At 40.5% G+C, this 15,458-nt stretch overlaps 1 protein-coding gene across 2 annotated transcripts in view; it reads left to right on the top strand.

Moving 5' to 3' along the window:
- STXBP1 (syntaxin binding protein 1) overlaps positions 1-15,458 on the top strand; it is a 66,895-nt gene that overhangs the window by 31,596 nt on the left and 19,841 nt on the right. For both annotated transcript variants that reach the window (XM_069748363.1, XM_069748362.1), the window contains exons 10-15: positions 16-123; positions 10,484-10,544; positions 10,627-10,692; positions 11,582-11,662; positions 12,389-12,527; positions 12,646-12,755. In XM_069748363.1, coding sequence (XP_069604464.1) covers positions 16-123; positions 10,484-10,544; positions 10,627-10,692; positions 11,582-11,662; positions 12,389-12,527; positions 12,646-12,755 — 565 coding nt within the window. The remainder of the gene's footprint in view (positions 1-15; positions 124-10,483; positions 10,545-10,626; positions 10,693-11,581; positions 11,663-12,388; positions 12,528-12,645; positions 12,756-15,458) is intronic.

Raw genomic sequence — 15,458 nt, 5'->3', positions numbered from 1 at the left:
CTGTTCTTTCCACAGGTACGAGACCAGTGGTATCGGTGAGCAGCGTGTCAAGGAGGTCCTGCTAGACGAAGACGATGATCTCTGGGTGGGCCTGCGTCATAAGCACATTGCCGAGGTGTCTCAGTAAGTATTTTCCTTTCCATCACTATCAAAAGATAAAAAGACGGGGCGCATGCGCGGGGCTTGATGTCGGCTGACGCGCGGCACTGAGCTCCGTTCCATGTGGAGCTAAAAATATTCCCAATTACTTATATCGGAGAACTCCTCACTCACCAGAGAGCTCCGTGACCCGAGATGCCGAAAAAAGGAGGTGCTGCGCAGAAGGTAAGCCGCTCCATCGCCGAACTCCTTACTGAAGGAAATAGCACCAAAATGGCCGCCGTCACCACAGCAGCCTCCTCACATAGTGCCCTACAGAGCTCTGTCACAGAGGGGGGGAAACCTCAAGAGGACTCCATTGTACCTACAGCGACACGAATAAAAACTCTGCAGGAAACATTCAGATCAGAATTAGCTGGCGCAATGCAAAATGTTACCTCTCAAATACAGGATATTATGCAGCGCACTTCTTCTCTGGAGGAAAAAATGGACTCAATGACTGATGCACTGGGAGAGGATCAAGAAATGATAAAACAACATATGGATCGTATTAACGATTTGGAGCTTAAATGTGAAGATTTTGAAAACATTGCCAGGATTCACAGGGCTTTGGGAAAACCAAGATCTGACAATACACGTAGAGATGTGCTACTTAAGTTTCATCATGGAGAAACTAGAGATCTTATATTAGCTGCAGCACGAAAAACTTCCTCACTACCTGACCTACCAGATTCTGTGCATTTATTGGCGGACATTGCACCAGCCATACTTGCTAGAAGAAGGTCTCTTAAAGCGCCGCTTACAACGGCTTTACAAGCGGCTCAAATAAAATACCGGTGGGGATTTCCATTTGCCCTCTCTTTTTCCTTTGAAAATAAAAAATGATACATGTCGCTCCTTGGAGGAAGGTAAAAGTATTTTAGATCAAGCCGGCATCCAGGTTCCAGAAGCCACACACCCACCGCCACAACGGAAATCAAGACCAACTAGAGAGTGGACGGAAGTTCACAGAACGCCAGAATGTCACCTGAGGATAATTAATTTGATTTATCTTTATTCCTGGCTCGTTGGAATTGATAGCTGAAAAATTAAAACTTTGAGGCGGATGTTTATTACCTGTTGCGATCCATCCCTTACATTCATCTATGATGACCCTTAATAGCATTTTATTTTTAACAATAGTTCTTATTGACCCTGTACATCATAGATAACCAATATAAGCCGGGGCATGGCTCCCAGGGATTTCACATGTTGCCTGACCTTAGTGTTTACTGGAATACTCGATTAATATGGGACTCCAGTCCACTATGTTTGTTGAGCAAATTGCTCACTTGTTCATATATCTGTGTTTTATGTTGTATGTTCCTTCCCGCCCTTCTCTTCTCTCCCCTTTTCTGTTTTTTTCCACAAGGTTTTAAATAATTGCAGTCTTTTCCTGATTGAAATATCCATAGATGTTATCTCTTGGTACCTCCGGTGTCATGCTTTTTGGATCAGAGATAGGGGCGAGCTATTTTACAAACCGAATCTTATCCATCATGTGTAAGATGTTATCCCATAATGTCGGAGGATTCAATTCTCCTTTCAAACAAAAAAAAGCCTTCCTGGATTATAAAAAACAAGATCCTGACATTATCTGCCTTCAGGAGACTCATTTTGCACATACGTCCTGCCCTAAGTATTTTGATTCTAATCATTCTCGGTTCCATATATCATCATGGTCACGTAAGACAAGAGGAGTGTCCATTTTACTTAAAAATGGCTTCCCATTTCAAATTGTTAACTCTATAATCGATACAGAAGGAAGATTCATTCTACTACAAGGCTCTCTACAAGGCCAAGACATCTGTATAGTAAACTGTTACCTTCCTGCCTCCTTACAGTTTTCAGTTTTTAAGCTAATTTTGTCCAAACTTGACTTGATCTCTTTTCGACACTTAATATGGTGTGGTGATTTCAATTTCATTAATACAACTTTAGATAGTACTACCCCAAAGCGCTTTGATATTTCCAAATCAGAACGAAAAAAGATTCTTCACCTTATGAAAGCCCACCATCTAGTCGACATATGGGGGGAGCTGCATGGGAATAACCGAGGCTACACTTATTTCTCTTCTGCACACAAAACTTATTCTAGGATTGATCTCCAATTAACAAAAGCAACTTCATTACCATCGCTATTATACACTCGTCATGTACATTCATCTTGGTCAGACCATGATGCCACCCTATCGGTCTTTAATTATAATATTATTTCCTCGAGACTATTTAAATGGAGAATAAATGAATCTTTACTAGCAGATCCTATAACCACGAATACAATCAGAGAAGACCTTGTGAAATATTTCGAAATTAATACCACAGAAGATTCCTCTCCGGGTATGATCTGGCTAGCTCATAAAAAATACATTACAGGTACCCTGATTAAGTTAGCTGCTAACAGAAAGAAAGCTCGAACAGAACACCAAACCAAACTGGACAATAGACTTGGTAAACTAAAGCTAGCTAACCAAACAACCACAACTCTCTACCTTACTATACAAATCCGAGACCTTAAATTTCAGTTGGACGCTATCCTTACCAATAAGACTGAAAAAGCACTAAATCTACTTTTAATAAACATTTTAATAAACCAAGTAGAATACTAGCACGGAAATTGGGACTGACAGAATCACATAATCTTATCTCTGCTATAAAAGATAATACAGGGAAGGTCTCAGCCCATCCAGATTTTATTTATAACACATTTCATAACTATTACCAAAACCTTTATTCAGCCCCTCAACCACCTCCCCCAAAACTCATGGATGATTTTTTTCCAAAATCTAGGACTTCATAAAGTCTCGGAATCTATGGCCCAACAGCTATATTCAGATGTCTCTGAGGAAGAGATAAATTTTACTATTAAAAACTTAAAAAAGGGAAATCGCCTGGGCCAGATGGCCTTACAGCAATGTACTATAAAAAATTTAAAGATGCTCTTGCACCACATCTTAGATATTGAAAAGGCATTTGACTCACTATCCTGGCGTTATCTATTTTCTGTTCTCACAAAATTGGGCTTTCCAGCTCAATTTATTTCATGCATTTGCCTTCTCTACGACAACCCGATGGCATATTTAAAACTCCCAACAATGCACCCAAATACAACGAGGTACAAGACAAGGCTGCCCATTGTCCCCGACCCTTTTTGCATTAGCTATGGAACCGCTTGCAGAAGCCATAAGAAGGAATCCGAATATGACAGGTCCCTCAAATTTAGAAGACCAATATAAGGTCAGTCTATTTGCAGATGATCTTCTTCTAACAATCACCAACCCCCATACCACTCTTCCTAATTTATTTTCCTTACTTCTTGATTTTGAAACTATCTCTGGACTCGAAATAAATGTAGATAAGTCAGAAGCTCTCATTATAAACACGCCTAAGGAGACACAAGACAATATAATATCTCACTTCAATTTTTAGAAAAAAGGATAATTACATTACATATTTAACCCTTATCCGGCTGAATAGGTACAATTGTAACTATTCCGTTTTAAAATTGCAATAACTTTTTTTTGAAAAGACGTAGAGGGCTGAAATTTCGTGACATCTCTACATTTTTGGTCCAGAATATATTGGCCAAATTTCAATAAAATATCTCCACCCGCTTCCGAGATAAGGGGTCGAGATCTTTTTGCATCCATAACAAGCTGCATAGGTACAAATGTACCTCATATATTTTGAATGAAGATAATGCAAGGGAAAAAGCATAAATTTTTTTTTAATGATAATGCTATTTAACTATTATAAACAAGTAAAAAACTGTTCATTTACATTATAAAAGAAAATGTAAGAAACTTTTTTTTATTGATTTTCTTTGCAAGTAATGCATGTTGGCTTTGCTACAGAGTGTTCATCGCAAATGGGTTTCACACAAACCACACAAGACTTTCTAGTCTTGCGTTGTTTTCGCCTCAGGTCTCTGCAGACATAGCAACTACCAACAACAGGGGAGGGTCCACGACTACCATGAGGTATTTTGGGGCCAGCTGCTGGCTGCGATGCTACCACAATGCATCGTCCAAGCACCATTTCTACTGCACCTCGAAGAAAATGGTTTCTCATTATCATTTTGTTTGTACTACGATCTTCAATTGCAATCATACACAGCTGATTTGCGAGATCTTTCAGGAACTTTCTTCGTTGATCCTTTGCCCTGAAGCTTGGATTGTGTTCTCTGTAGATGATGTAGGATGCTAACCCACTGACATCAATCATATTGTAGAAAAATGCCAAAGTCCAACGTGATGTTCGTCGTTTCACAGTGTACTCTCCCAACATTTTATCCATAACATCAACGCCACCTTTTGTTATGTTGTAGTATTTTATTATCTCTGGCTTGGCTGCTAGTGTCTCTTCAACTTCTCCCGTCATGTGCATAGATGATAGAAGCACGACTGATTTGTTCTTCTTTGGTACATATGAACAGACTGTTGCATCATGATTGTAGGCAAAATTTGTCGAGTATACAGGCCTTTCTTTGGCAGGCTGCATGTTGTTAGGTAGGAACCTTTTGTTTTTTCTCACTGTACCAACTAGTGTCATGTTCCAGGAGTTCAATACCTTAGCTAGTTCCATGGTTGTAAAGAAGTTATCGGTGGTGACATTTCTTCCAGAGCCTTTATACGAGCTCACTAGGTCCAATACTGTTCGTTCTCCAATGTTTACTTGTCGAGGACCATCAGTTGGTTTCCCAGTGTAGAGCTGACCTTGTAAAGGGTAGGCATTTGATGAGTCACAAGCCCAGAAAATCTTTATGCCATATTTAGCTGGTTTTGAAGGTATATACTGGGTAAATTTAGTATGACCTCTAAATGGAAATAATTGCTCGTCGACGGTGATACAATGATATGGCTTGTAGGCTCTCTCCAGATTACTGTTCAGCATTGTCCAGATGTCCCGTATTGGTGCAGCTTTATCTGTTTGCACACGTTCTGCACGTGTATTTTCGTTGTCAAACCTGATAAATCTGAGTATCATCTTGAAGCGGTCACGAGACATGGCTGCACGTATAAGAGGCAGAGCAGCAACATTCCACATTTCCTCCAGATTCTCTTTGTTGGCTCTGTGCACACCAGCAGCAATCAGTATGCCCAAAAATGCATGAAGTTCAGTTTCAGTAAATTGCTTGAATGTTTTTTGTGGTGGCCGTTTGGAAGAATCAGGAAAACGTTGTACCAGTTCGTTGTTGTAAGCATCACAAACTCTCTTGGCCTTTCGATTCGTTTCCCGTAATATGATGTCACACCTCTCGGGAGTCATGATGGACTTGAATAGCTCTTTTGCTGTATATAGGTTGCTGATTGCTGCAGGGCCACCTCTTTGTCGTAGGACATTACGAGATTTTGTTTGTGCATTTGGCAGTGGATTACTGCACCATTGAGTTTCATCCTTAGCAGTCCAAATGTCGCCTGCACTTTGAGGCACAGAATCATCCTCAACACTTTCGTCTGATTCGTATTCATTTTCATGCTCTATGACCATTTCTTGTTCAATGTCTGAATCTTCTTCAGTAACATCCACTTGTGGTACATAGTTTTCATCATCAGATGGAACATATGGTTCATCCTCATGCTCAGAATCAGATTCTTCTAGCATTCGCATTATTTCGTCAGACGTAAATCTGTAAATATGAAAAAATGTAAAATAAATAATTTTCCGAAATACTACATTATTGGCTTTTCACAAAATTATACTAACCTGCAAACACGTTTTCTTGGATTATGGCGGAAACTAGATCCAGCATTACTATCACTCATGATGACTTGCTAGATGAATTTTGGCTTCGTATTTTGTGCTGAATATAAATAAAACATCGTAAAACAATATGTAGATACTAATTATTATCCATTTTTCGTATAAAAATTATACCTATAGTGATAAGTTTCATACAAAATATATGTAAGCCAAGTCCAGGCTGAAAGACAATTTGACTGTTCTGTCCCCACATAATGAGAATAAAGGTATAACTGGCTGTTAGATGCTGTGAGACTTTCCTACCTTCGTTTCCAAGAAATTGAAGACTTCACAAGCCTAGAAATGTGTGCTCACAGCAATGAGATGAACAGCAAAATGGCTAATGAGAGGAGGGAGGCAGGAAGACAAGTAGAAGCCACTCCCAGTTTGAATTAACTTAATTGACAGCAACATAAGTGACCAGTAACAACACTGAACAATAGATATCAGCATAACATTTGTAGCTGAATGAACTTTTGTAGCTGAATGAACTTTAGTTTCTGAAACCAAGTAAAGTCTTCCCACAGTGGAGGTATATGTGAAGGTACAATTGTACCTATGCAGCCTGTTAAGGTTGTAAAATTATGCAGCCTGACAAGGGTTAAGTATTACTCTAACATCAAATAAGTCTACTCTTTTTAAGTGGAATTACACCCCACTGATCTTACCAAGTGGTCATTGACTAATTTATCATGGCTAGGAAGAATCCACTCAATTAAAATGGTCTCTCTATCTCGTTTCCTATATCTTTTCCTTTCCCTACCAATAGCTATACCAGCTATAACATTTACTAAGATACATAATTTAGTATTTGACTATATTTGGCAGAAAAAAAAGCCTAGAATTTTGCGAAGAACTGTGTTTTTCCATAGAAAACTAGGAGGTGTCTCACTACCAAATTTTGCCCTGTATTATAGGTCTGTGCAAATAGCTCAGGTAACAAGTACTTGTTCATATGCCAATAAACCGAGATGGGTAATACTAGAGTCGTCCTTTATTAAACCATTTTTATTACCAGGTCTACTGTGGACAATGGGAAAAATTCCAAAAGGCATTAATAGCATAGCACCTTTTACAGCCCACTCTTTGCTCCTTTGGAGAAAGGCTAGATTTAAGTTTGGACTTCAGTCAACTCCTCCCCCTATGAGCAATCTCTTCCATAATCCAATGTTTGCTCCTGGTTTAGATCCACCCCTATTTTCTATCTGGATCTTAGGCTACGTTCACATTTGCGTTGTTGGGCGCAGCGTCGGCGATGCAACGCACAACGCATGTCAAACGCATACACAACGCAGCGTTTTTTGACGCATGCATTGTCCTATACAATTGAAGAAAATGCCCCCCAAAAATACCGTATATACTCGAGTATAAGCCGAGATTTTCAGCCCATTTTTTTGGGCTGAAAGTCCCCCTCTCGGCTTATACTCGAGTCATACCCGGGGGTCGGCAGGGGAGGGGGGGCGGGGGCTGTCTAGTTATACTTACCTGCTCTGACGCGGTCCCTGCAGTCCCTGCTTCTTCCATCGCTGCATCTTTTTCCTGTATTGAGCGGTCACATGGTACCCCCATAGAGATGGAGCCACATATTCATTGCTGTAATGAGCAGTAACTGTGACCGCTCAATACAGCAAGAAGATGCAGCGCCAGGAGAAGCCGGGACTGCAGGGACCGCGCCAGGAGCAGGTAGGTATACGGGGAGGGGAGCGCTGCACGATATTTACCTGCTCCTCGTTCCGGTGTGGCTCCGTCTCCAGCGTCCTCTGGCAGTGACGCTCAGGTTAGAGGGCGCGGTGACGTAGTCAGTGCGCGCCCTCTGCTGAGCGTCAGTGCTGGAGACGGAGCCGCACGAGGAGCAGGTAAATATTGAAAGTGCCGGCGTCCTGAGCGAAAAGAGGTGAGTATGTGATTTTTTTTTATTGCAGCACCAGCAGCATTATATATGGCACAGCTTTATAAGGAGCATCTATGAGGCCATAATGAACAGTGCAGGGCATTATATATGGCACAGCTTTATATGGAGCATCTATGGGACCATAATGAACGGTGCAGAGCATTATATATGGGGCACAGCTTTATAAGGAGCATCTATGGGGCAATAATCAACGGTACAGGGCATTATATATGGCACAGCTTTATGTGGAGCATCTATGGGGCCATAATGAACGGTGCAAAGCATTCTATATGGGGCACAGATTTATAAGGAGCATCTATGGGGCCATAATGAACGGTGCAGAGCATTCTATATGGCACAGCTTTATATGGAGCATCAATGGGGCCATAATCAACGATGCAGAGCATTATATATTGCACATCTTTATATGGAGTATCTATGGGGCCATAATGAACGGTGCAGAGCATATATGGCACAGCTTTATAAGGAGCATCTATGGAGCCATGAAAGGTGCAGAGCATTATATATGGCACAGCTTTAGAAGGAGCATCTATGGGGCCATAATGAACGGTGCAGAGCATTATATATGGCACAGCTTTATATGGAGCATCTATGGAGCCATGAATGGTGCAGAGCATTATATATGGCACAGCTTTATGTGGAGCATCTATGGGGCAATAATGAACGGTACAGAGCATTATATATGGCACAGCTTTCTATGGAGCATCTATGGGGCCATAATGAACGATGCAGAGCATTATATATGGCACAGCTTTATATGGAGCATCTATGGGGCAATAATCAACGGTATGGAGCATTATATATGGCACAGCTTTATATGGAGCATCTATGGGGCCATAATGAACAGTGCAGAGCATTATATATGGCACAGCTTTCTATGGAGCATCTATGGGGCAATAATGAACGATGCAGAGCATTATATATGGCACAGCTTTATATGGAGCATCTATGGGGCAATAATGAACGTATGGAGCATCTATTTTTATTTTTGAAATTCACTGGTAGCTGCTGCATTTTCCACCCTAGGCTTATACTCGAGTCATTACGTTTTCCCAGTTTTTTGTGGCAAAATTAGGGGGGGTCGGCTTATACTCGGGTCGGCTTATACTCGAGTATATACGGTACATTAAGTCAAAAGACGCGTTTCAACGCAGGCACCTGCGCCCTATGCGTTTTTCATAGACACTAATGTGTTTTTTGCCGCATTTACGACGCAGGTGCGTTGCATGCGTTTTTCTTCGGAAATGTGACGCATCAAAACTGCAACCTGTAGCGTCGTCCATGCCCTGTCTGGTGCGCCAAAAAAACGCATGCGTCATACAACGCATGACAACGCATACCGGCGCATGTCCATGTGCCCCCCATGTTAAAGATAGGGGCGCATGACGCATGCGTAGGTATCCGTCGCCAACGCCACGCCCAACAACGCAAATGTGAATGTAGCCTTAAAGGGATTTTTTACATTAAAAAATGTATGCTCACCATTTAATATATTATTGGATAAACAGGAGTTTATTCGGAAATATGAGCCCCCAGTAAGGGAATTTTTTCGATTGAACCAAATTTTCCATTTTGCTAAGAATCTTATTTCAAATAACAATCCTCTTACTATTTCTAGTTTCGAACAGAAATGTATCAATGACCCCATGGGAAGAGGAACAATTTCTTTGATATATTCAATTATTAATCCTCCACATGACGAGAAAAAACTGAATTACATGATAAACTGGGAAAGGGATATAGGATTTGAAATGTCTATAGAAGATACATTATCTAAAGGAAGTCACCATCATCCCTGGCAGAAACCTCACTAAAGGTTCTTCATAGGACATATTTTGTTCCATCTAAGCTCCATAATATATATCTACAAGTTTCCGATTTATGCTTTCGAGGCTGTAACCAACGAGGAGATATAATGCATATTTGGTGGACGTGCCCTTTCATGACAGACCTTTGGCAAAGGGTAAAATCCCTAGTTGATCAAATGTCTGGTCAAACAATTCATCTGGATCCGGCAATCTTTTTGCTGGGAGCAAAACACCCCGCACTCAATAAGAACATGAATAAATTAGCAAATTTCCTTTTTATGGCTACTAAAATACATATAGCAGCAAATGGAAATCATCCCCGCTATCTATATCAGTTGTTAAAGAAAGAATGAATAATATTATGCAATCTGAACGTATTGGAGCAACCAGAGGTGACACCTGGGATCTATTCTTCCAACTTTGGAGTCCTTGTATGGATTGGATGGAACTGGAGCCAAATATTTAATCAGACCGAGCGCTGCGCCCCTCTCCTTAATCCACCCCCCCTTTTTATTTTTTACTATATATATATATATATATATATATATATATATATATATATATATATATATATATATATATAATATGGTATGTCTGGATTAATATATCTCTTAAGGATAAGTCATCATAATAATATGCTATGGAATTCCTGTCTGTCTTCTTCCCCTTGTTTACATTCCCTTTGTCTTTGGTCCCCCTTTATGATAATTACACTGTTATTGTTATTGATTTATTTAAATTCCCCTGCGAGGGAATAACATACATTTCACTTCCTTTGCCAAAACAATGTATTAAGTTTAAACTGTTTAAATAAAACTTAATTGAAATTAAAAGATAAAAAGACTCATTAAATGATGAGATATTGCTCTTGTCCCCTATCTAGAGAAGTGACGCGGTCTCTAAAGGATTTCTCATCCAGTAAGCGGATGAACACGGGCGACAAGGTCAGTGGTCTCTGATTCCTGTAGATGGGGGGCTTCACCGGACGGTAGTGCCAAGTAATGGATATGATTCTGCTTTCCCCAGACCACCATGAGAGATCTCTCCCAAATGCTGAAGAAGATGCCCCAGTATCAGAAGGAGCTGAGCAAGGTGAGTGTTCATAGCCATCGACATACATAGAAAGTATGGGAGGAATTGACTAAGGCCGGCGTGTCATACTCCAGTCATAATCTATAAGATGTGTTGGAGTAAGATGTGCCTCATTTATTATAAATTATGCTCCATATATTTATTAAATCTGCTCCATCTGGGACATTTGTGCTATATCGATAGGATATAGTTTAAAGGTATTTTTTTTAGCTTCAGAACATCCCTGTTCCCGGGAGAACTTTGTAAAAAAACAAAAAAAACAACAAAAAAAAGCCATGCCTTACTCACCCTTCCCTGGTCCAGTATTGAGTCTCTGCCACCACTCCCAGGGTCTGTTATTGTCTGCAGCTCTGACATCATGTCAACCACGCTGCAGCCAGTCAGTGAGATAAATTATTGGCTGCAGCATTGTCGGTCAGTGCTGCAAACTATAACAGACACTGGGAGCAGAGGCAGGGACTGTGTGTTGGACCTGGGGAGGGTGAGTAAGGGTATTTTTTTTTAACAAACTACAGTTAGGGGACACTGGGATCCTAATCTTGAGAATGGTGCCCAACTTCGCAAGTGAGCTGACCTCATACTTTGCTCTTTCCATTCCAGAGCTCCAAAAATTGCTTTTCAGAAAGCAAAATTTGCGAATTTCCTCCACCGAAATGTTTGCCCAGCCTTTACTAAATTCCACCCTCATATGTTATTTTGCACGACTACTTGCTGAGCCCACTCATTTCCAGCCAGTGCTTCTATCATAGCCACTTGTCCTGGGCCAGGATACTCTCTAGACGTTGTTCATCCCAGATACAGTGGGTACATATATACTCTGTATCCGCACTGTACGGTCTGCCCGTATACAGATCCTTATGCCATAGTTAACCCATTCATCTCTTCACAGTACTCCACTCACCTTCATCTAGCGGAGGACTGCATGAAGCACTATCAGGGAACTGTGGATAAACTTTGCCGTGTGGAACAGGTGAGAAATACCAATGTCTCACATACATAACACATGATGAATTTCTCCAGTGGAGGGGTTATTGTCATTTAAAGTGTGGATATTTTTGGATAGGGCTTGTAAAAATAAGCACTTTTGCAATTTACTGCATATTAAAATTTGCAGGTGTTCTTGAGATATTAAGATTTTTTGTTTTGTATACAACTCGTTGCCTAAGAGACCGACCGCCGCTGCTGTCTAGCTTGTAAGCATGGCAATGAAGCTAGCCGAGGTTAGGAGGCAACAACGCACTCCAGTGTTCCTGGCCCAGCTTCAAAACAATGTGATCCTGGCCCAGATTCAAGACAGTGCTCACAAGATCAATAGAAAAGAGCTTGTAAGCACTGTGCATGTTCTGCTGTCGAGCCGCGACGGTCGGTCTCCAAGGCAACGAGCTGTAAAGAAAAGAAAAGTGTTAATATCTCAAGAACGGCTGAAAATTTTAATAAGCAGTAAATTGCAGAATTGCTTGTATTTAGAAGCTCTGTCCGACAATACCCATGTATGAAAATGGTAATAACCCCTTTAACAAACTGCAATACCTACATGATTTTTTTCTGCCATAAGTCACATGTAAAAATTGCGAGGTATGTTAATCCTTTGACTCACAGTAAAGGATCCAAGGGATAACGTTTCTCCTTGCCGAGAGTGACATGCCAAGGTGAGGAGACTTTTAAACCTTTAATTTGCCATGCCATCTTTCCTTAGGACCTTGCGATGGGTACAGATGCAGAGGGGGAAAAGATTAAGGATCCAATGAGGGCCATCGTTCCTATTCTGCTGGATGGAAATGTCACTACATATGATAAGATCCGCATCATTCTTCTGTACATCTTCCTTAAGAATGGTAAGTGCGAGCCTTCTTACCCTACTCAGTAGTGAGACCACCATGTTGTATGAAGCCCATAAATGAGAGAATGACTACATGGAGACCCTGTAACCTTTTGTTGTCATGTTTAATTCAGGGATCACTGAGGAAAATCTGAACAAGCTGATCCAGCATGCACAGATCCCTCCAGAAGATAGCGAGATCATCACCAACATGGGGCATTTGGGTGTTCCCATCATCACTGACGTATGTGTACTTCTCAGCGGTAACGGCTGGGAGGGTACAGAGGACTAACGGGCACTGCCACTAACATAACGGAAGAACCGGAATCATGTGACAGACATGTAGTGTCATAGTTTTTAAGGTTGAAGGTTGACATAACTCCATCAAGTTCAACCCATAACCTAGGAATGCAAAACCCCATGAAACAGATGCTGACTGCCCATACTAGGAGAAAAATTCCTTCCCAGCTCCACATACGGCACTCAGACTAGTTCCCTGGATCAACGTCCCATGAAAGAATCTATTATTCATAACCTGTAATCTTATATGTATCAAGAAAGGCATCTAGGCCCTCCTTGTTTAGTGAGTCAACCGTTACAGCATCATGTGGCAGCAAGTTCCATGATCTTACTGCTTTTACAGTAAAGACTCCATAGTCTCACTGCTAGTACAGTAAAGAATCCATAGTCTCACTGCTCGTACAGTAAAGAATCCATAGTCGCACTACTCGTACAGTAAAGAATCCATAGTCTCACTGCTCGTCTAGTAAAGACTCCATAATCTCACTGCTTGTACTGTAAAGAATCGATAGTCTTACTGCTTGTATAGTAAAGAATCCATAGTCTCACTGCTGGTGCAGTAAAGAATCCATAGAATCCATAGTCTCACTGCTCGCACAGTAAAGAATCCACAGTCTCCCTGCTTGTACTGTGAAGATTCCATATTCTCACTACTCATACACAAAAGAATCCACAGTCTTGCTGCTCATTCTAAAGAATCCACTGTTTCACTGCTTTCAAAGTAAATAATCCATAGTCTCACTGCTTGTACTGTAAAGAATCCATAGTCTCACTGCTTGTACTGTAAAGAATCCATAGTCTCACTCCTCGTACAGTAAAAAATCCATAGTCTCACTGCTCGTACAGTAAAGAATCCATAGTCTTACTCCTCATACAGTAAAGAATCCATAGTCTCACTGCTCGTACTCTATATAATCCATAGTCTGACTGCTCGTACAGTAAAGATTTTATAGTCTCACTGCTCGTACACTAAAGAATTTATAGTCTTACTGCTCAGATGATAAAGAATCCATAGTCTCACTGCTTTTACAGTAAAAACTCCATAGTCTCACTGCTCATACTGTAAAGAATCCATAGTCTTACTGCTCATACAGTAAAGATTTCATAGTTTCACTGCTCGTACACTAAAGAATTTATAGTCTTACTGCTCAGATGATAAAGAATCCATATTCTCACTGCTTTTACAGTAAAGACTCCATAGCCTCACTGCTCGTGCAGTAAAGAATCCATAGTCTTACTGCTCGTACAGTAAAGAATCCATAGTCTCAATGCTCGTATAGTAAAGAATCCATACTCTCACTGCTTGCACAGTAAAGAATCCACAGTCTCACTGCTTGTACTGTAAAGATTCTATGGTCTCACTACTCATACAGAAAGAATCCTCATTCTTGCTGCTCATTCTAAAGAATCCAGTTTCACTGCTTTCAGAGTAAAGAATCCATAGTCTCACTGCTTGTACTGTAAAGAATCCATAGTCTCACTGCTAGTACAGTAAATAATCCATAGTCTCACTGCTTGTACTGCAAAGAATCCATAGTCTCACTGCTAGTACAGTAAAGAATCCATAGTCTCACTGCTTGTACTGTAAAGAATCCATAGTCTCACTGCTTTTATAGTAAAGAATCCATAGTCTCACTGCTCGTATGGTAAAGAATCCATAGTCGCACTGCTTTTACAGTAAAGACTCCATAGTCTCACTGCTCGTATAGTAAAGAATCCATAGTCTTACTGATGGTGCAGTAAAAAATCCATAGTCTCACTGCTCATACAGTAAAGAATCCATAGTCTCACTGCTTGCACAGAAATAATCCACAGTCTCACTGCTTGTACTGTAAAGATTCCATAGTCTCACTACTCATACAGAAAAGAATCCACATTCTTGCTGTTTATTCTAAAGAATCCACAGTTTCACTGCTTTCAGAGTAAATAATCCATAGTTCCACTGCTTGTACTGTAAAGAATCCATAGTCTCACTGCTAGTACAGTAAAGATTTCATAGTCTCACTGCTCGTACAGTAAAGAATCCATAGTCTTACTGCTCTTACAGTAAAAAATCCACAGTCTCACTGCTTGTACTGTAAAGATTCCATAGTCTCACTACTCATACAGAAAATAATCCACATTCTTGCTGCTTATTCTAAAGAAACTACAGTTTCACTGCTTTCAGAGTAAAGAATCCATAGTCTCACTGCCCGTACAGTAAAGAATCCATAGTCTCCCTGCTCATACAGTAAAGAATCCATAGTCTCACTGCTTGTACTGTAAAGAATCCATATTCTCACTACTTTTACTGTAAAGAATCCATAGTCTCACTGCTCATACAGTAAAGAATCCATAGTCTCACTGCTTGTACTGTAAAGAATCCATATTCTCACTACTTGTACAGTAAAGAATCTATAGTCTCACTGCTTGTACAGTAAAGAATCCATAGTCTCACTGCTAGTACAGTAAAGAATCCATAGTGTCACTTCTCGTACAGTAAAGAATCCATAGTCTCACTGCTCGTACAGTAATGGATCCATAGTCTCACTACTCGTACAGTAAAGAATCCAGTGTCACTGCTTGTACTGCAAAGAATCCATAGTCTCACTGCTTGTACAGTAAAGAATCTGCATCCGTGATGATGATGATTAAACTTCTTTCCTCT

Source organism: Ranitomeya imitator, chromosome 2, assembly GCF_032444005.1.
Source record: "Ranitomeya imitator isolate aRanImi1 chromosome 2, aRanImi1.pri, whole genome shotgun sequence".
NCBI lineage: Eukaryota > Metazoa > Chordata > Amphibia > Anura > Dendrobatidae > Ranitomeya > Ranitomeya imitator.
Note: the sequence above shows the minus strand (reverse complement) of the source record. Positions and strands in the feature narration are given on the sequence as shown.